The following is a 21707-nucleotide window of genomic DNA, read 5'->3' on the forward strand; positions in this document are numbered from 1 at the left end:
TCTTCATGGGAGAGGTGTTCCAGCCCTCTGATCATTTTCATGGCCCTCCTCTGCACCCGCTCAAGCAGGTCAATGTCTTTCTTGTGCTGGGGACTCCAGAACTGGATGCAGTACTCCAGGTGGGGTCTCATGAGAGCAGAGTAGAGGGGGAGAATGACTTCTCTCAACCTGCTGGCCACAATTATTTTTATGGACCCCAGCATACAACTGGCTTTCAGGGCTGCAAGTGCACATTGCTGATTCCTGTCTAATTTTTCATCTACTAGTATCTCCAAGTCCTTCTCTGCAGGGCTGCTCTCAATCCATTCATCACCCAGCCTCTACTGACACTGGTGATTGCCCTGACCCAGGTGCAGGACCTTGCACTTGGCTTTGTTGAACTTCATGAGGGTCATATTGGCTCACTCCTCAAACCTGTCCCTCTGGCCAGCATGCCTTCCCTCAAGCATATCCACTGCACCACTCAGCTTGGTGCCATCCGCAAACTTGCTGAGGATGCACTCAATCCCGCTGTTTATGTCATTAATAAAGATATTGAAGAGTACTGGTCCCAATACAGACCCCTGAGGGACACCACTTGTTACACTCTATTTGGACATTGAGGCATTGACTGTAATTCTTTGGATACAGTCATCCAGCCAGTTCCTTATCCATCCAATAGTCCATCCATCAAACACGTATCTCTCTAATTTAGTGACAAGGATGTTGTGTGGGACGCTGTCCTTAATGGCTTAAGGATCTCACCTTACTTACTGGTGTGATTCAAAGGGATAAGGGTTTGATTTGATGCTATCTGTTGTGGTTCTAGGATTACATACCCACATTGAGTTTACCAGCAAGAGAGCTCATGCTAGTTGCTGGTCTTTCGTACGCACCATGTGCCCACACCTAATACGTGATTCCCAGATGAATATGTCTATAGCTGATAAGTGAAACCAGATTTCTGTAGAAACATCTGTTGTGGTTTAACCAGACTGCCTAGTCTTTACTAACAGAAACCTGTGCATGTGTAAAGAGCAAACTACTGAAGAACCTTGCAGACACATTGCAGGTGGGGACCTCTATGTGGCTTCCTGCGTACACTGCCATCATGGGTTCCCTCCAACCAAGAGGGAAACCATGCCAAGCACACAAGTGGTGCACACAAGTGGACACTGCATGACTCTAAATGCAGACACAAGACAAATCTGCCCCCCACCCCACACCCCGCCCCCACCCCCAAAATCCTGTCAAGGAAATTTGCATGTCCAGCACAGTAAATTGCTAACATAAACACATTTATTGGATGCCAATATGGCACACACATGTAGTACTTTGAAGTTATAAGAGGGCTTGAGAATCAGCAAGCAAGATAAAACAGTAATTTTATGAGAAAGATTTGCACTACTGAAAACCCTCTGGAAAACACAAGCAAAACATAGACAAAAACTAGGACTAAGGAAACAGATATAGGAAAGACTAAGGCCCATCAACATCTGTTCTTCTGCAGTCTTAGGAAATCATGTTTTTTGACACGTCCATGTGGTCCCCACAGAGTACACTGACCAGTACTGTAGGACTTCTTAGGCAGTAGGCAGCATTCCATAAAAGCCTGTTAGGAAAGGGGTGAGGTTGTGAAGTGTTTGGGAAACAATGAATATTTTGATCAACCTTTACGTGACAAAATGCCACTTTTTCCCACTCATTGTATGTATTTGCCTTTTGGGGGGGTAAGGGGGCTTTTATCAACTTCTCAGATTGAACCTGGGTAAATAATACTGACATGCACATCTACATAATAGTTATCATTGATAAGTTCCTTCCTTTCTTCCTCCCCTTCCTCCTTCCCTCCTTCCCTCTCCCTCTTTTTCTCTAAGAGGAACTATTGGGAAGTTGGAAATGTGGTGTACCTCAAATAAGAGACTGCCATTTTTAGATGGCTTAGAAACCCTGGTTTGGATGGAAAGAGGAAACTTTCTGTCAACAGGTCATAGAAATAAATTCCTTTTAAATTCCAGAGCTTGTAATACATGAAACTATGTATCTGTGAATAAAAAAGTTAGTTAATTTAGTTTACACACATCACTATTACTACTGGAATTCAGTAAGTGTTTGAAATTTTTTTTAATGCTCACAGTATATATATATGTTTTAATATCTTCTGGAATAAAGTGATGAAATAATAATACTGTGATATCAGTTTTATATTTCTAATAGACTTCCTCCAACCTGATCACAAAACCTTTCACAATGATTTTACTACCTGTCTGAACACCAGCACACATGAAGAAGTCCTTCGTACAGTTTAGAAATGCAACTGCTGGTTAACACATTGCAATTATTAAGCTTTTTTTACAGGAGTAGGTTTGGATGCATGCATTATTAATTATGTTTGTAAGTTTGGTTACTCATCATGGTTCAGAGTTCACAAATCACTGGAGAAGAAAATTAATTCCAGCATAAGTGGAAGCACATTGGACAACTGAGCTCATCAGGATTATCAGTCACCACTGCCAGGCAAGGCTAGAGAAGGAAAAAGCAGTCACTTGCTCCTCTTTAAAGCAGGAGAAGTGTTCATGTGTGGACAGCATTACAGAGGAAATCAATAGTAACTTCAATTCCTTGTGACTACTTTTGTCTACATGTCTTAATGGTTTTATCTTCTGCTAGTAATGCAAAGTTAGATAAATGTCTAATCACTGATAATATTTTGAAGTATATTATTTGGTTCTACGGATTTTGAGCATGAAAATGAGACTAGCAAGCCAGTTTTTTAAAATGGTTAAGTAGAGTGGTTTATGATGATGCCATGACTAGGTATCAGCTGATCCCATTCTATTACATGTGTTGCATTCACCATGTAATGTAATTTCACAGCTAGTTTTCTCAGTGAAAGGGCTCAGGCAACTACACCAAGTCCTGGTCCAGTTGTTCCCCATAAACCTCTGTTAACAACAGCAGACACCCAAGTTCTGTTCTATTCTCTCCAAGCACGATCAGAGTTGAAGTCTAGCAAGCGTATTGATTCATCCTGTGTGTCTTGTGGAAACTGAAAACAAGTTTGCCAACAAAATCTTTTGGCATGTTTCACCCATTCATGCTTGCACTTCTAGTGAGAGATGAGTTTTTCTGATACTTGTGTAGTATTACCTGGATCTTCTTAAGAACTTCTCTGGCTTAGTTACTACAATTCCTGTTAGGGACAAGCCTTGGCAGGAAAACAGAAAATCTTTATCAGTGTTAAAACTAACATCAGCCAATCTGCGCTTCAGGTAATTACATATCAGTGAACAAGAACGTATTATGTTTAAATTTTAACGATGGGATATTTTATGACAGTACCATGCCAGTACTGGCCCCTTTTGGAGGTGGAAAGCGTCAGAAGGTAACTCCACCTTCCCTTGGAGGTGTCTGAGCCTTGCCTCCCCAAGCCTGTGTAGACTTGGGAATCAAAGGCTGAACGCTCTGTCTGGGACCTGCAGAGTGAATACCCATGATGGTAAATTAAATGGAGCTTGTATGTATGGTCACTGCTTCTTAGTCTTTTTGGATGGGGTAATTTTCAGATTTAGATGGAGTTGGAAAAATAAAGTATTGTAAACAGATGTTGATGATATAAATGCCTCAGGGAAAATGAGGTTCTTGAAGTAGCCTGTGCTGCATTAACCCTAGCTCTCAACTTAATTTCACACTTGAGAGTAGATATTATCATACTTCACTTTCTTTTCTGAATAATCCCAAGTATTTGGTGCATACTCAGGCCTTTCTTTCACAGACAAAAATCACTCAATAGCGGATAAATATTTTTTCTCTCCATTGACGTAGTTGCTATGTTACAAATTATATACAAGGTACATTTTGACCATAAAATGCAATAAGAACATTCACTTCTATATCAGAAAAATAATTATTGTACTCTGATGCTCAGGCTCCACAGGGACTTACCTCAGCAGAGTCCTGACAATAGAAGCTTCTGTTTGGTGGCATGTACCCCATCAACTATTTTTTGAAAGCACGGGGGAGAAACAAATTCCTTTTTCTTGTATTTCTCAGATGTTGCAGGATCAGCTTAGGTGCTCTGAAACTTTGAAACAAGGCATTGAATACTTTCTTTGTATAGTGTACCAAGTGAAAAAAGATCAGAAAGTGACAGCATTAATGAGAATGAAGACACTCTAATCCTGCTAAAATCTGTCCCTGTGCTCCCAGAAGTACACTGACTGATATTCTTCTAGTCCTGAAGTTGTTTGGCTTCAGGACTCAGCCTAAAGACTAATTTCTGTAATTGACTGGGAGACAATGATTTACAAGACAAAGAGAGTCTGAAAAGCTACTGAATGTGAGACAGACTTTTTTTTTTTTAACAGCAGTAGATCAAAGTACAGTGATTATGTACTTTAATGTAAATGTGTTAATACAGGTACGATGATTTCAAGCAGTTTCTAAAGCTATGATTTATTTTAAAATGCTATTCAAACAAAACATTACGTAATTTATAAGAAGCTAAATCTCTATCTCCAGACCCTCAACCATTTGGCAAAAAAGAGAAAGTTAGTTCATTCACTCTTTAAGTTAATTAGTATGTAACAGTCACAACAGAGCATTACATTTCTATCCAAGGAGGTAAAGTGCCTAGCCCAGCATATCCCAGCAAAATTAAATGTACATCAGTGCAATCCTCTTATAATATCTGGGAAGAAGGACTCCATTTTTCATAGCTGGCCAAGGTCTCATCTTGAGCCATGACAATATCTAGAGCATGCATGTGTAACTGGTGCAAACTGATAACCAAAAAAAGTCTGGGAGGAGGGAAGGGAGTTAACCATTCTTCCACCAGCCCTTTTCAGGGGCTCCCATGATCTCCCACATGACAGCTGGAAAAAGCAGAAGAGACCTCTAGTTCTTTTAACAGTGAAATTATACAGCTTCACAGTGTTTGGAACCCACTTATGGCAATAAATTTATCATTAACAGTGTTTCTTATTGAGATTTCTCCCTTGAAGTGCTAAAGGAAGAAACTGTCAGAAGGAAGAAACTGTGGTTTTGATTTTCTTCTCATGTATAAATACTGGCTGGATTAAATCTCACTAAAATCACTGGACTAAGTATCACCCTTTATGTAAGGTACCTGGAGGAAATCCCTGAGATTTTTAATGGAAAACCAGGGCTGAAGCAGTCTCAGATTCTCAGGAGCAGCCCACATCCCCATCAAATGCAACAAAAAGGTTTCTCAGGCACAGTGAGCTCTGCTGAATATTACTTTGGACAGTGGTGTACGTGTGTCTGTGTAGCAGCCAGCACAAGAGCTCAGGATTTGAAGCCAGAATCTGTGTGTAGTCTGATTTAAGTGAAGCACACAGGTACCGAGGGCAGCATGCTGGAAAGGACAGCCTACAGTGGGACCCAGCTACCTTGGTGTCGTGGTTTAAGCCCAGCCAGTAACAAACCACCATGAGGCTGCTTGCTTAGTCCTTCCCCCGGGTGGGATAGAGAGCAGAAAATACAAAGAAAAGCTCGTGGGTCAACACAAAGACAGGGAGGGATCACTCACCACTTATGGTCATGGGCAAAAAAACAGGCTCAACTTGGGGAAAAACCAAAATCAATTTAATTTATGACCAATACAAAAAAACCACAGGTAATGAGAAGTAAAACCAAACCTTAGAACACCTTCCCTGCACCCCTCCCTCCTTTCTCGGCTCAACCTCACTCCCGGTTCTCTCTACCTCCTCCCCCAGCAGCACAGGGGGACGGGGAATGGGGGTTGGGGTCAGTTCATCACACCTTGTCTCTGCCGCTCCTTCCTCCTCAGGGGGAGGACTCATCACTCTTCCCCTGCTCCAGCGTGGGGTGCCTCCCATGGGAGACAGTTATCCACAAACTTCTCCAGTGTGGGTCCCTTCCATGGGCTGCAGTCCTTCAGGCACAGACTGCTCCAGCTCAGGCTTTCCCACGGAGTCACGGCCATCTTGGGGGGCATCCCCCTGCTCCACCATGGGCTCCTCCCCGGGCTGCAGGTGGGCATCTGCTCCCCCGCTCCCCTCCACGGGCTGGGGGGGGACAGCCTGCCGTCTCACCACGGGCTGCAGGGGCATCCCCTCCTCCCCCGCTCCTCCTCCCCTCCTTCTGCACTGACCTCGGTGTCTGCAGAGGGGTTCCTCTCACATTCCGATCCCCTACTCACTGCAGTTCCCCTTCTCAAATCTGTTCTCCCAGAGGTGTTACCACCGTCACTGATGGGCTCGGCCTGGGCCAGAGGCGGGTCCGACTTGGAGCCGGGGAAGCTTCTAGCAGCTTCTCACAGGAGCCACCCCTGCAGCCACTCCCCTGCTAACAAAACCCCACCACACAGGCCCAAACACTGGGAAAATCAGGCTAGCTGCTGCCACGAGGGCAGAGGCAGGTTGTATGGAGTAGTAGCTATTGCTGGGGAAAGCGGTTTCCACTCCTCTGTTCACAGGAGGAGCAAGTGAACGCACCTCTGCAGGGCTTGGTCTCCGCTCACCCCATTTCTCAGCTCTACTCCCTCTACCTTTTGTTATTCAGTGGCAGAACCAGCCCATCTCTCACGCCTTCTCCTTCATACAGCAAAAGACAATTTTCCTTGCCTGGGGTCGCAGCTTGGAATACAGTTCATTTCAGCCGCAGCCTTAATAAACACGGCAGTATCACCCTGAGAAACACCTTTGTAAGAGGGCTTTTGCAAGTGCAAATTTAAAAGGCTTTTGGTGCTATTTTTTAACATTTATGACTCTCCTGTTCAAGGAAGCAGGAAGTATTCCAGTGTTGTAAGCAAACTGAATTGCATGAAGGGTTCTCATGTCAGTTCATTCTCCAAACTAGATTAACCTGCAAGACCGATTTGTGTTCTGTTTTGTTTTGTTTGCTAGCTTCTCATGTCAAAGAGATTAGAAATACAATAAAAAACTGCCATGTGTCTTTAAGAATCCATTCTACCTCATTGGGATTCTTCTCAAACCACAAGACCTCTCACAAGAAATTACCTATGTCAGCGCCTAAGAGGCACTTTCGCACGTCCGTTTTGTTTTGGACGCTCCTTATGGCCTGACTAAGTTGATAGCAAAGTCCAAGTAAGATCATTCAGTTGGCATCAGTTAGTCCACTATTTTTTTAAACTTCCTTCACAGCAACCTAAAGCATTCCTACGCAAAGAAGGCAAGGCAAAGGCTGGTGCCGTGCCCATAGCAGACTAACATTAAATTCATTCTGTGCTTTCCCACTCTCTTTCTCTCCTCGCACCATTGGTCCGCACAGCTTGTAGGAAAGATCATCAGCTATACATTTGCATAGCGTCAGCACAGTGGGAAGCGCAAAGGTCTTTTAATGGTAAGCTATGAAGTGGCAAATTTCGCAACCCAGCTTTGAGAAGGACCGTGTCAATGCCCTTAGTGCCCAGTTCATTCATCAGTTGACAACCTGATGAAGAAAGGTACCTTCAAATGGAAATTCAGGGGACACTCATGGTGTTATCCTTGGCGTAGTACATCATTACGGCCCCAGGAAGTCTTATCCCAATACTCTCGCTAGCGATCCTCTGAGCACGTCTTCATGATGTACTTTGACCTAGGCTGTTGGAGCAGAAGACGGTCTTGGAAGTGCGGTCCTCTGGGTTAACAAAATTCGTTTTTCTCTGCCTTTCCTTTTCCTGAGGCTGCGTTCGCTCTTTCTGTAGACCGTCTCCGCTGAATGAGGCACTTGGCTGCTTTCTTCTGGTAGTTCTGGTACCTCAGCTGGCATCTAGTTTCTATTCCTACACCCTACTAACGTGCAGTACACAGGCCAAGGACTGAGGAGACAGCCCGAGAGATTCATCCTGGAGCACTGCGTACAACACAAGAGGTGGAACGAAGCCGTAACTGCCACCTCAAAATGAATGTTTAAAGTTTGTAGTATTTTAAAACTCGGTCTGGTCTACTTCAGAACGTCCAATCCGTTTCCTAGCGCTCCAGGCACAGAGCAACAGGTTCCAAGCCGCTGGCAGCTTGTGGCAGAGCAAGCGTACTAACCCAGCCTGTGCGTGAAACTTCCTAAAGCGGTTACAGCCTACAGGTTGGTTGCAAAAGTGGGTTGCCAGCCCCTCGCCGAGTAGCGCCACACGCCTTGCCGGGTCTCTCGCCGCTTCCCGGGAAGTAACTGGGACCCCAAAGCCCACCGGGCTTCGCTCCAGGCTTCTGCGCCTCTCACCCGGCGGAGGACCCATCCCTGCGGGGGGGTCAGGCGGTGGGGGAGGCTGACGCTTTGGGGCGGGGGAGCGGGGGAGCGGGGGGAGTGCACCCCGCGCACCTCCCGGCCGCCCGCGGGCGCCTCCCGCCCCCCGGCCTGCCGCCCTCCCTCCGCCGAAACCACTCCCCGAACGGAAAGTCACCGGGGGGTGGGGATTTGGCGACAGCTCTGAAAAGCTCCGTCGGCACCGGGAGACACCGAGGGGCGGCAGCGGCCCGCTGGGTGGCAGCTCCCGGCCGCCTCCGCCACGGCCCAGCGATCGCCGCCAGCGGCCGCCGGCCCGCCCGCCGCCTCCGCCGCCGCCTCCGCCACCGCCATGGGCTCCCCGCAGCGACCGCCGCTCGCCCACGTCTTCAGGGGGACCTTCGTGCACTCCAGCCGCTCCGCGCCCATGGAGATCCTCCACGAACATCTGCTGGGGGTGGACGATGGCGGGACGGTGAGCCCGGGGGGGGGGCCGGGGGCCCGGGGGGGGTGCGAGGGAAGGGGCGTGTTGCGGGGCGGCTGCTGTGGGCGGCCGGGGGGAGATGCCCCAGGCGCCGTCCCGCGCCGCTCCGCCGGAGCGGGGGTCTCCCGGTGTCCCGCTCTCGCCAGCGTCCCCCTGGCTCGGGGTGAAAACGACCCTTTTCGGTCCCGAGCCCCGGTCCGGGGGTGGTGAGGGGCAGGGCCGTCTCCGCCGGTCCGGAGGGGGAAAGTGGAAAACCGTCGCACTCGAAGTACTCGGTGCCTGTCGGGCAGAGAAGAGAGCCGCGGGGAAGGGATTTCACGCTCGCAGGAGCCGGAGGTAACGGGGCTGGCGCGTTACCTGCTTGGCAGGAGTCTGCAAGTAGCCTAAGTCTTTTTTTTGAAGCGTGCTGAATGTTTCCAAAACGGTAGCCTGGACCGGGCATTCCTTCAGACTCTCTCTGTTTTCTTTCAGTTTCACAAGCAGGTTTTTCATTCTCTAAGTATCAAAACAGTATCAAAGTATCAAAAAAGATGGTGAGTAATTGCAGTGTACCCCCTGTACTTACGCACAGCTTCCTGTGTGAGGCTTTTTTTTTTTTTTCTTGTCACAAGCAAAACCAATGCATATACCCATAAAGAGTTAGGAAGGTGATGACGTTGGCCATGTTAGTGGTACAAGCCAAGTTTAAAACAAGCGTTGCCCTTGCAGAGAATGCAAGATCGATTCTGGCAGGGAAGCCCTACCATTCCCTTAACAGTATCATAGGTGAGACTCAGGTTCACAGTGCATGGTGTGTAGGTAGACTGGTAATTTCTTAGAGACTCAATAACATGCATAGGTGCCCAATATATAATAAAAAAGGTCCTTTTCTTTCTTGTGGCTAAATAACAGGCTTCCGTGTGTCATGCTTCAGCAGCATTTGAAATTTGTGCAGAGCACACTTTGAGACCTCACAGTGTTTATTTTCTCTGTTCATACAGGTCCATGAGGGCCTGCTTCAGGACAGCCCTCTTACAGCTCTTGAAGAGTCTGGTGCAAGGCATAGCAAAGTCTATGAGAAGCTGTATTTTGACGTATGGGAGGGGATAAAAACTTACATAACCCTGTATTGGCAGGTGTCAACTAAAAACAATAGAACTGAATGAAAGAAGGGTTTGGTTTGTATAACTCAGGTGGAGGGGGCAGAAACTCATACCCCATCCTGCCCTCTCTAATGGCAATTTCTGGAAAAGAGTCCCTGCTCAGCATCCTTAGGAGATCAAGACCTTTAAGTGATCTTCTTGAAAACCAGGTACCTCAGTAAGCTATACCTAGGGATTTGTGCTCTCAGTCACTCTCCTCCCTTCTCCTAGTGAACAAGGATTCACTGGATATTGTTTTCCTTGCATAAATTGGCACATTCCCATGCAGTTGTTTTAAAAAAAAAATTTTCCAGTAAACACTGTTGTCCAAAAATAAAACTTCCACCAGAGTACAGTAACAAGGACTTTCGGTTTCTTCTCTTTTTAATTCAAATTCTTGGCATTTTACTATTCCAGGGTCTGATACAATCAGTTTTGGTACCCTTTAGCCTATTAGTCACAATTTAGTCTCATGCAGAACTTCCAGTGGAACCACAGAGGAGTTGGCTTTTCAGGAATGACATGGTGGTTGGAAAATGACTTACCTTTATTGTCCAAATTTACACCAAAACTGTTTCAGTATTACTCCCAAAGAAGTAAGTTTAACTAAAAAGGTATCATTCTTTGCCTCATGTTGCTGACTCCATAATGGAAAAACCTTGCACAGCCCCTGACAGGGTGGACAGATCAGCTTGTTTAACAGCCAGGTCTTGTTCTCCAGTGTGAGTCGCTGCGTGTCCTCCGAGGGACGGCAGCATACAACCAGCACCACAAAAACACTGCCCAGACCCCTGCTGCACGTGGGCATACTTGGCTGGTAAAAGCCACAGATTAAATGTCAGCTCTCTCTGCTTTGCCTGTAGATGAAAAGGGAGCTTTAGCAAGCAAAATGCTACTGTCAGGTAGTTATCATTCAGTTAGCAAAATAAGGACTGTGTTTAACTGAGCTGTTTGCAGAGCAGTGTGGTGCCACTTTTGAGGAATGGCAAACAGAAAGAGTAGCATGCCTCAGGATAAAGAAAATAAAAAGAGGTGTAAAGTGTGAGTTACTGAAATGTTGGTGTAATTAATTTAGCTGAGTAGAATATTAAGGAAATAGAACAAGTATTAAGCCTACAGCTCCTGTTGAAGCCATGAAAAGAGCGAGAGTTGTGCAGTAAGAGTTAACATTGTGAAGTACTGTCAAACACAAGTGTTTGATTTAAGCCAGCTAGAGTAGCAAGTGAGGTGTGTTAGCTGTACAAGGACGAAGGTACCAAGGCACCAACATCCATCTCGAATTTGTTGCTTAGCCTTTCTCAGCGGGTTAGGCTGTTTGTTCAGGAGCTGGGGCTAGTAAGTGCTCCTGTCTCTCATCTAGGCTCACATTCCAGTTTTGGGAATTAGGCAAGCAATTGGCATCATGTCTCTAATTGCAAAAGTCAGCTAATCATTGCGGGAACAGGGAAGGAAGAGAAGCATGTGGGAGGGGAAAGAAGGATGGACCCCTAACTCATGCTCATCTGTGAATGTCATAGCCAGAAACAAAGCAACACAGGCACGGTTGGATCAAAACCACCTGCGTTCCTTCTGCCAGTATCGTTCACTTTTCATTCTTTTGGTAGCAAAATTATTTGCACTGTGGTGCTTGGAGGCAGTCAGGGTTTACTGCATCAGGGTTGGTGCATAGTTTAGTGGGCCAGCTATGCATTGATGAAGGAGCTTTGGACATCTCTTGGAATAAAAAAGGCCTGAGCTAGGCACCAGGGTAGGGAGGTCTCAGCTCTTCATCTTAGGATCCTTTAGCCCCATCCCATGGGTGAAACATCAGAACTGACTGAAGTGTTTGGGCACTGGTGTTAGCAGCCATTGATCCTGCTTTTTGTGACAGACCTTTCCCAAAGTGCTGGTTATTGTCCTTGACTTCCTTCTTTACAAGCCGAAGGTCTTAGTCTTGCCTGTGCACTTCTCTAGGCTCTGTAGTGACTCTGCCATAGAATTTTTTCTTGCTTTTACACTGTTAAGGTCCAGAACTAATTTAAAGGACTCATGCACCAGGTTGGTTACCTTGAATGTACAAGTAAATACTCAAGCAAATGTCCAAGCCTGAGACCTCAAAGACCTTAAAGCATTCAGTGTTAGAGGTGGCCAGAGCAAATGCATCCTAAAGCAATGGGGAACATCTCTTGGGTGACCAAGGTGTTCTGTTGGGAAGTTTGTTCAAAAAGAGTATAGCTGTCTTGCTGATTCATCCATTGCCATATTCAACAGTAATGGACCAGGTCTCAGGTTTAGGGTTAAATTCATATGACCAGCTCCCTTGAAACATTTTTTTCATTCTTCCATGATTTAAGTGTTTTATTTATCTGCACCCTAAGAGTATATAATAGCCACTTCTTTTCCATGGCAACGCCTGTTTCCAGAATTTGCCATCTGGTGTTTCATGTTTTTCTCTCTCTTTCCTTTTTTTTTCTTCTTTTTTTTTCCTTTTTTTTTTTCCCGAGCAGCTCTAACATTACTCATTCTGCATCCATTTTGACTTCAGCATCTGACTGACATTTTCTTTATTGCTCATCAGAAATTTCAGTAGGTCTGTATTCTAAGCCCTCTGCAGATATATAGCTAATTAAGCTGGCTATATTCCTCTTTAGAAGGAGAGAGATGCTGCTTCGTGTGAAGTATTGATGGACTACAATATTCTTGCAATTTTTGCTAGTGTGGTATTTATTTATATGGTATGATTTTAATACTTTTTCTCTGACAAAAACTTAAAACATCTGCACTTTAGACAATGTAAATCATATAAGCCATATGTGCATTTAAAAGACCAGGCAGCCAAAAACTTCTTGTCTATAGTTTAGCAGCCTTTGCTTATTTTTCTGTATAGAAAAAATAGAAAATGCAAAGGGTAATGTCATACACATAAAAAAACGGGCCTGCAAATAACTGCTAATCAGTGCTCTTTTGGTCCTCTCAATCTTCCTCCTAAGTTCCTTCCTATTGCCTTTTTACAACTATTTGATCTTGCCTTTTCGTGTTTTTTTAATTGCTGCCTTGGAAACTGCTGACATGAGGGTGGTACAGGCCCTCAGTGTGGGAATCTTCATAGGGGCAGAAGGGTGCCAATAGCAGTAAGATTACTCCCTTGAACTTAGAGGAACGAGCTCTTATACCAAAGGGGGTAGAAGACCATGAGTTGGTTTCTGGCAGAAGCTGTGGTTGGGCAAGAATTCCTGAATGCCCAGGATAGACAGTCTTTGGCCTGAGGAGGCAGCAGGGACCTCTACTCTGTCAAGTGCTGCGGAAACCCAGATCCTGCCTGGAGCCTGTTGTGGACATCATAGTTCTTAGGCTCCCCAGTCTTTGTTTCTTGGAGAGTTGTCATGCCTATTATTGCCAGACCAGAGAATTAAAGAGTTGAGAATTCAGCTGCCAAGAGTCATGTTGTAGATTAAAATACCATGGAATTTAAAAATAAACAGAAAGTGTGCTAAAATTCTAACTTGGCAACAGAAACTCAGCAGAAGTAGAGTCAATGTCCTCTAGGAGTCAAATGGGGCTGAGTTAGGCTCCAGATTGTAGTTTTTTTGAAATAAACAAAGATCTTCGGCATGCTTTTAGTCTGTTCTGGAAAATGAAAATATTATCCATGTTTTTTCCCTCAATTTCTTTTCTCTTCCTAGGCACTTAAAAAATAAAAAAACCCCAACATTAATGACATGAGCAGAAAATTAGAAAATACTTAGCTCAGTGCCAGTCAGTCCTAGGCAAAGCAATTAATTTGACCCCTCTGGTTTTGAATACTGTCACTGAATTCCCGTAAGGCTGTCGCACACCTCCACAACAAACGACCATGCTACAAGCATGGTGGTATGTAACAGGAATGCCAGAGGACACTGAGGTCTGTGCAGTTCTGCTCATGTATTACTTGAGAATCAATTAGTTGTTTTCTTACAAGTTATAAAGTAGGTGCGGTTATTCACTGGATTGTAAGTAGGTATCTCAAAATCATACTTGATAGTCAGGACGAAGAAGTATTTCAATGCAAACCTATCACCTTTATAGCAAGTGTGTAAAATCTGTTTTAAGATATGAATTTTTCTGCCTTCATGTGAAGATGATGTGAGATACGGGTTTAAAGTATACCCCTTCCCGCAACAACTCTGGGCAGGGGGCACCCGCAGGCGGCCGGGAGGTGCGCAGGGTGCACTCCCCCCGCTCCCCCGCTCCCCCGCCCCAAAGCGTCAGCCTCCCCCACCGCCTGACCCCCCCGCAGGGATGGGTCCTCCGCCGGGTGAGAGGCGCAGAAGCCTGGAGCGAAGCCCGGTGGGCTTTGGGGTCCCAGTTACTTCCCGGGAAGCGGCGAGAGACCCGGCAAGGCGTGTGGCGCTACTCGGCGAGGGACTGGCAACCCACTTTTGCAACCAACCTGTAGGCTGTAACCGCTTTAGGAAGTTTCACGCACAGGCTGGGTTAGTACGCTTGCTCTGCCACAAGCTGCCAGCGGCTTGGAACCTGTTGCTCTGTGCCTGGAGCGCTAGGAAACGGATTGGACGTTCTGAAGTAGACCAGACCGAGTTTTAAAATACTACAAACTTTAAACATTCATTTTGAGGTGGCAGTTACGGCTTCGTTCCACCTCTTGTGTTGTACGCAGTGCTCCAGGATGAATCTCTCGGGCTGTCTCCTCAGTCCTTGGCCTGTGTACTGCACGTTAGTAGGGTGTAGGAATAGAAACTAGATGCCAGCTGAGGTACCAGAACTACCAGAAGAAAGCAGCCAAGTGCCTCATTCAGCGGAGACGGTCTACAGAAAGAGCGAACGCAGCCTCAGGAAAAGGAAAGGCAGAGAAAAACGAATTTTGTTAACCCAGAGGACCGCACTTCCAAGACCGTCTTCTGCTCCAACAGCCTAGGTCAAAGTACATCATGAAGACGTGCTCAGAGGATCGCTAGCGAGAGTATTGGGATAAGACTTCCTGGGGCCGTAATGATGTACTACGCCAAGGATAACACCATGAGTGTCCCCTGAATTTCCATTTGAAGGTACCTTTCTTCATCAGGTTGTCAACTGATGAATGAACTGGGCACTAAGGGCATTGACACGGTCCTTCTCAAAGCTGGGTTGCGAAATTTGCCACTTCATAGCTTACCATTAAAAGACCTTTGCGCTTCCCACTGTGCTGACGCTATGCAAATGTATAGCTGATGATCTTTCCTACAAGCTGTGCGGACCAATGGTGCGAGGAGAGAAAGAGAGTGGGAAAGCACAGAATGAATTTAATGTTAGTCTGCTATGGGCACGGCACCAGCCTTTGCCTTGCCTTCTTTGCGTAGGAATGCTTTAGGTTGCTGTGAAGGAAGTTTAAAAAAATAGTGGACTAACTGATGCCAACTGAATGATCTTACTTGGACTTTGCTATCAACTTAGTCAGGCCATAAGGAGCGTCCAAAACAAAACGGACGTGCGAAAGTGCCTCTTAGGCGCTGACATAGGTAATTTCTTGTGAGAGGTCTTGTGGTTTGAGAAGAATCCCAATGAGGTAGAATGGATTCTTAAAGACACATGGCAGTTTTTTATTGTATTTCTAATCTCTTTGACATGAGAAGCTAGCAAACAAAACAAAACAGAACACAAATCGGTCTTGCAGGTTAATCTAGTTTGGAGAATGAACTGACATGAGAACCCTTCATGCAATTCAGTTTGCTTACAACACTGGAATACTTCCTGCTTCCTTGAACAGGAGAGTCATAAATGTTAAAAAATAGCACCAAAAGCCTTTTAAATTTGCACTTGCAAAAGCCCTCTTACAAAGGTGTTTCTCAGGGTGATACTGCCGTGTTTATTAAGGCTGCGGCTGAAATGAACTGTATTCCAAGCTGCGACCCCAGGCAAGGAAAATTGTCTTTTGCTGTATGAAGGAGAAGGCGTGAGAGATGGGCTGGTTCTGCCACTGAATAACAAAAGGTAGAGGGAGTAGAGCTGAGAAATGGGGTGAGCGGAGACCAAGCCCTGCAGAGGTGCGTTCACTTGCTCCTCCTGTGAACAGAGGAGTGGAAACCGCTTTCCCCAGCAATAGCTACTACTCCATACAACCTGCCTCTGCCCTCGTGGCAGCAGCTAGCCTGATTTTCCCAGTGTTTGGGCCTGTGTGGTGGGGTTTTGTTAGCAGGGGAGTGGCTGCAGGGGTGGCTCCTGTGAGAAGCTGCTAGAAGCTTCCCCGGCTCCAAGTCGGACCCGCCTCTGGCCCAGGCCGAGCCCATCAGGGACAGTGGCAGCACCTCTGGGAGAACAGATTTAAGAAGGGGAACTGCAGTGAGTAGGGGATCGGAATGTGAGAGGAACCCCTCTGCAGACACCGAGGTCAGTGCAGAAGGAGGGGAGGAGGAGCGGGGGAGGAGGGGATGCCCCTGCAGCCCGTGGTGAGACGGCAGGCTGTCCCCCCCCCAGCCCGTGGAGGGGAGCGGGGGAGCAGATGCCCACCTGCAGCCCGGGGAGGAGCCCATGGTGGAGCAGGGGGATGCCCCCCAAGATGGCCGTGACTCCGTGGGAAAGCCTGAGCTGGAGCAGTCTCTGCCTGAAGGACTGCAGCCCACGGAAGGGACCCACACTGGAGAAGTTCCTGAAGAACTGCAGCCTATGGGAAGGACTCAATGTTGGAAAAGTTTGTGGATAACTGTCTCCTGTTGGAGGCACCCCACGGTGGAGCAGGGGAATAGTGTGATGAGTCCCGCCCCTGAAGAGGATGAAGTGGCAGATATAACATGTGATGAACTGACCCCAACCCCCATTCCCTTTCCCCCTGCGCTGCCAAGGGGAGGAGATAGATAGAACCGGGAGTGGACTTGAGCCAGGAAGGAGGGAGGGTGGGGGGAAGGTGCTCTAAGGTTTGGTTTCACTTCTCAATATCCTTGTTTTTATTTGATTGGTCGTATATTAAATTGATTTTGTTTTTTCCCCAAGTTGAGCCTGTTTTTTTGCCCATGACCATAAGTGGTGAGTGATCCCTCCCATTCCTTGTGTCGACCCACGAGCTTTTCTTTATATTTTCTCTCCCCATCCCACTGAGGGGGGAGGAGTGAGTGAATGGCTTTGTGGTGCTTTGTTACCGACTGGGCTTAAACCACCACAAGTATCTAACTCTGTTTTCTTTCTTTTAGATTGTGTTTTTGGAGCAATCTGATCAGCAAGAGCAACTGGCTAAGAAGTGGGGGTTCAAAACATCTGACATAAGAGAACTGAGTAACTAGTATGTGTTTTGTGTAATTTCAGCAAATGCAGTTTATTCTCTGAGTGAAGTCATGTGGGTCTTTGTGAACACGTTTTGGCAGGGAGCACATTAAATCCAATCTCATGGCCAAAACTTTTCAGCTCTGTGAGAGGTCTTAACACAAGAGCGGCCTGCATCCTGGATGGGACTTGGAGAGTGGACAGTCCATGTGCTTTTTGCACGCCTTGGTTTGGGACTGCAGCCATGGCTGAATTGTGCTGGCTGATTTACACTGTGCAGAGCAAAATGGCATGTTTAGCTTTCATACATGACCTCTTCTGTGCTTACAGAAGTAAATTACGTTCTTTCTTGAGATTACATTTTATATCCATTTTCTTAGCAGCAAGCTGGGCCTAACTAGCTCGAAAGTCTAGACTTGGTAAATGTAGGTAACACTAACACTGCAGATACAAAACTAATTGCTTGGGCTTTGACACACTCCCTAATAAAAACTAATCAAATTAGAAGTTTTAAACCTTCTAAACACAGAGCCTTGGATTTCTAACTATATTGCAGCTAGAGTGTTTCTTTTTTCTTCAGCCCGTGAAATCGCCCACCTTTCTGGTAAAGGGAAATAGTTTTGGATTGCACCTACTGTGCTTTGCATGCAGTAGCACAACTGTAAATGACTTGTAGCTTAGAATCTAGAGCTGCAGCATCATTTTAGTGTTCAGTTGTTAAAAAATCTGTGTGCTTCGTTGGAGGCCTAATCGTACAGAATATATGAGTCATCAGACGTTTTCTTCACTTGAAATAGCCTGAGGAAAATGGAAGGTGTAGACTGAGAAAGGTCTTTCAGCATTTCTAGCATGCAGGAAAACAGGAAGAAGGGTAACTACAAAGAGACAAAATCACTGTTCATTCAGTAGTCAGGGAGAAGGGAAGAGGAGTGAGAGAAATTTTATACTGTATGGAGTTTCAGCACAAAATAGTCATAGCAACTTCCTGGTAATGTTGATATATTCATCCCTGTTATTACATGCACACTACATGACAACAGACAATATTACAGTTCCATTGTAAATATGCCTTCCTTGTCAAGATATTGAGCAGAGATTTTTTTCACCAGTGTCTGTGTCTGCATTTGTAGACACAGTGGCTGTTCTTCCATTAAACCTTGAAATTCATTGATTGAATATATATACACACACGTATATAATGCAGAGAAAACTGGGATATGGCAAGTTACAGTTTTGTAATTGTAATGGTGTAGCAGCTAGAGGCAGCAAAATATATCCATGCTAGGAAGTAGGACTGTGCCCAAATTTTCTCTTTTTCAGGTGGATTCTACAGTGAAGTAATTTTAGTTATTGTGAAGTCAGTTTGGCTTTATTTGTTGGTATTTAGTCTGGGTAAATATTAAAGATAGTTGGATTAATCATGCTCTTACATTGTTTTTCTCTCAGTTAGCTATATGTAAGTCTGTGTAAAGTTATTATTCATACCATAAAAGGAGTATGGGTGGAGGTGCAGTAGGAGGTGATAGGCTGATGCTGAAATACTTACTGTGGAAAATTTTGTGACATTTTGGACTATTACAATTTTCTTTTCTTTCCCTAGTGAATTCTTCATGCCAGGAATGGTTGATACACACATTCATGCCCCTCAGTATTCATTTACTGGTACAAGAGTAGATTTACCTCTTCTTCAGTGGTTAACTACTTACACATTCCCAACAGAAGCCAAATATAAGGACAGTGATTTTGCAGAAGAAGTGTACACCAGAGTTGTTGTGAGTACTGCAAATGTCGTTTATCTATTTAACGACATTCATATATGTGAAATATATGTATGTTTTCAGAAGGTCAGCAGAAATAGTAGAGCATGTTTTAATGTAATGAAAACCAGATAAAACCAACAGTATAGCTATTGTTCTAATTGCCAGCCAAGATTGTCCCCTACTAGTTCCAGTCTTGTTCTGGTGTTGCTGATAAGACAGTTCATTTAATCACATGGTTAACAATGAACTTGTTTATCATCTTTTCTGATATCTGAGTGCAATGACCAACATTTAAGAGTACTCTCAAAGCTAGTGTAGCCAGCAGGTGCTGACAACCTCAATGCAGAAAAAAACAAGCATGGTAGAAAAAAAAAATTCAGAGGATATTTCCTTTTCTGCACAAGAAGCCTCTATTAAGAAATCGTGTTCTGCAAAGACTACTTGAAAGAGAAGATGCTTCTCACAGACAACAAATCTGGGCTGTTTTGGAGTAACTAAGGAAGACGTTTCTACAGCTGAGGTCCTTGTAGCAGGAATATCTTTCACTGCAGGTGCTTTAGATGAAGTCTGTCAATGGTATTGTGGCACAAAGAGAGAAACTGTGTTTGAGCTAGACTGGTTCTGAGCAATATAAAGGCTTTAAGGTCAAATTCCACGTGATGAACAATAAGCAGCTAGGTCACATTGCAGAGCACTAATTCTGTCCTATAACTGAAATGTATCCTTCAATATGTGGACTGAAATATCTTCAACAGATTAAATGATTTGACCAGCATAAGTTGCCTTGCATTTGTCTGATACTGTGACAACATGTCTTATCAAAATAATAACTTAGTGAATCTGAAATAAATAGTTATACTGTCCTTGCACACAAATTTTTAAAAAACTTACTTTCTGCCATCTGCCATAATAAAACCATGTAGGAGCAGCTTGGTCATAAACTCTAGCAACAAGCACATGCCTTCATCTACTCACCTATAGAGGTGATCTCGCCTTCCAGCTGTGTGCCTCAACATACTGTTACTGTCTCTATCAGTTCAGATTGGGTGACATCAGCACAGCTAAAGTGCTCACTGTGCAAGGTGTTTAATAACATCACCTGGAAAAGAACTGCCAGTGGGAGATGGAAGGTAGTTGTAGGAGCTTGAACACAATGGTTAGGCTCTCCCCATGTGTACCAAATAGGACAAGGTCAAGAAAATGTCTTCACCCCCAAATGCTGCAGAATACCAGTTGCTCTGCAATGTTTGATGGGGATGATAATAACCTTCAACTGTTAGAAATAGAACTAAACCTGCAGAGAGCAGACACAGTTTCATATGTATCTTTGTACTTTGGAGTTGTAATGAAAACATAGTGAATTTTTTCAAATCAAGATTCTGTTTCCAATGAACACTTTCTATACTTGGTAAAAGAATCAAATCAGGTGAAATTTGCCAGATTTTAGCTGGAACCTCCTCTGGTCCCTCAAATTTTAGGATAGCCAATTCTTCCTGCTGGTGTTTTGGAAACAGAATGTTTTTAGATTTCATTTAACAATGATATTAGGAATCCAGAAGTAGAGAATTCTGGGTTTTAAAAGCTAAGAAAGGCAAAGGTAATTTGTCTCAGCAATGACATTGGGTTTTTTTGAGATTCATTTCAGGAACCCTTAAAGACATATTTTTAATTCTTTGCTTTAATATGAATATTGTATGGAAAAGACAGAGCTTGGCTTCATGTTTGTCAAATAATTAGCTCTAGCCATTCTCAAAAGTTGTGTTGGATGTCCCACCTTCTATCTCATTAAAAAAATAAAATAAAATTCTCAAACTGCATTGTAGCCAGAATCCAAAAATGTAATTTAAACCTGTATGTTGGATGGGTAGTCAATATAGTATGCATTTAGGCCCAAGATCAAGTGAAGCTATAAATGTCATCATGACTTAATGTAACGTTAAATGTCTCTTCGTTTACTGTTATATCCTCCAAAAGTAATATGAACAGGTATCAACCACCTTCTCCTTTCAAATGGCATAATTAAATAAGTAATTAAATTATACTCTGAGCAGTTGTTCTCAGTTTACTTTTACCTTGAAGTTTGTTACTTTGTATTCAGGGATAACAAAGCATTTTTATACATGAAAGCCTGGCTATTTTTTTCAGCCACATCAGGTGGCCAAATGAAAACCACTACTTTTTCCCAAAAGCCTTGCTTTGCTAACATTAGGTACAGTGCTTCAGTGTGAAAATAGGAGAGCCTTTCAAAACTAGGAAGTAACATAAATGACTGGTTGTTTGTATTTCTAAATATAAGTCAGAATTTATTTCCAGTTTGAGTGAAGGAAATACAGACTGGTTTCTATGTGTTTAGCCATTGTTAAAATCCTGTATGAATTTGGAAGAAGAATTTTTGGTTTTATTAACCCTCAGGCTTAAAAAAGCTATTATGAAATTAAAAATCTAAAATTTACCTTGCCACTTCACTGCACAATTTCACAATAACTGAATGTTCTTGCAGTTTGAAATCAGACTGCCTGTTCTGTGTTTTGGCAGCTTGACTATTTTTTTTTCCAGACAAGTTGAAATTGATTTCTTTTTATAGAGACGAACTCTAAAGAATGGCACGACTACAGCTTGCTACTTCGCAACGATTTATACAGATACTTCTCTTCTTCTTGCTGAAATTTTAGGTAAGACTAACAGTGAGTTTTGAAGGATGTTATGCAGACTGTGTTAGTTGAAGGAAACAGAGCTTAAGAGTTTTAGGGATCTGTCTTTCTACTAATTAGGTTTTTATTCATTGTATCTGTCAAACTGTGTCCCCAAAATCCACCCTAGTTACCCTTGTTCACTTAACTGCCTCTTTCCTACTGTTGTTTCTGCTAATCTCTTCATTCCCAAATTAGCTGCTGGCTGAGCTTGAATTAGGTCTGCTGGAGTTGCTCTTCTGCTGCAGTTCTCTGC

General features: G+C 44.4%; 1 protein-coding gene and 1 long non-coding RNA gene across 5 annotated transcripts in view; one reads left to right on the forward strand and one right to left on the reverse strand.

Annotated features, from left to right (window-relative positions):
- Positions 1–1256: 1256 nt before the first annotated feature.
- On the reverse strand, positions 1257–8268 carry LOC115336660. The gene is made up of 3 exons (XR_003921860.1): positions 7434–8268; positions 3925–4063; positions 1257–1591 (listed from the first exon to the last, which is right to left on the reverse strand). It is a non-coding gene; the product is annotated as an uncharacterized LOC115336660 (long non-coding RNA).
- A 109-nt stretch (positions 8269–8377) lies between these two features.
- Positions 8378–21707, forward strand: part of GDA (guanine deaminase) — a 36251-nt gene continuing 22921 nt past the window's right edge. Inside the window, exons 1-5 of one of the 4 annotated variants that reach the window (XM_041120735.1) lie at positions 8486–8501; positions 8535–8662; positions 16932–17020; positions 18602–18773; positions 21346–21433. In XM_041120735.1, coding sequence (XP_040976669.1) covers positions 8540–8662; positions 16932–17020; positions 18602–18773; positions 21346–21433 — 472 coding nt within the window. In that variant the 5' untranslated portion in view covers positions 8486–8501; positions 8535–8539. Of the gene's footprint in view, positions 8663–14024; positions 14817–16931; positions 17021–18601; positions 18774–21345; positions 21434–21707 lie in introns of those variants that run through there. The other 3 variants (XM_030004020.1, XM_030004019.2, XM_030004021.2) reach the window with 3 other exon arrangements.

Source organism: Aquila chrysaetos, chromosome Z, assembly GCF_900496995.4.
Source record: "Aquila chrysaetos chrysaetos chromosome Z, bAquChr1.4, whole genome shotgun sequence".
Lineage (NCBI taxonomy): Eukaryota > Metazoa > Chordata > Aves > Accipitriformes > Accipitridae > Aquila > Aquila chrysaetos.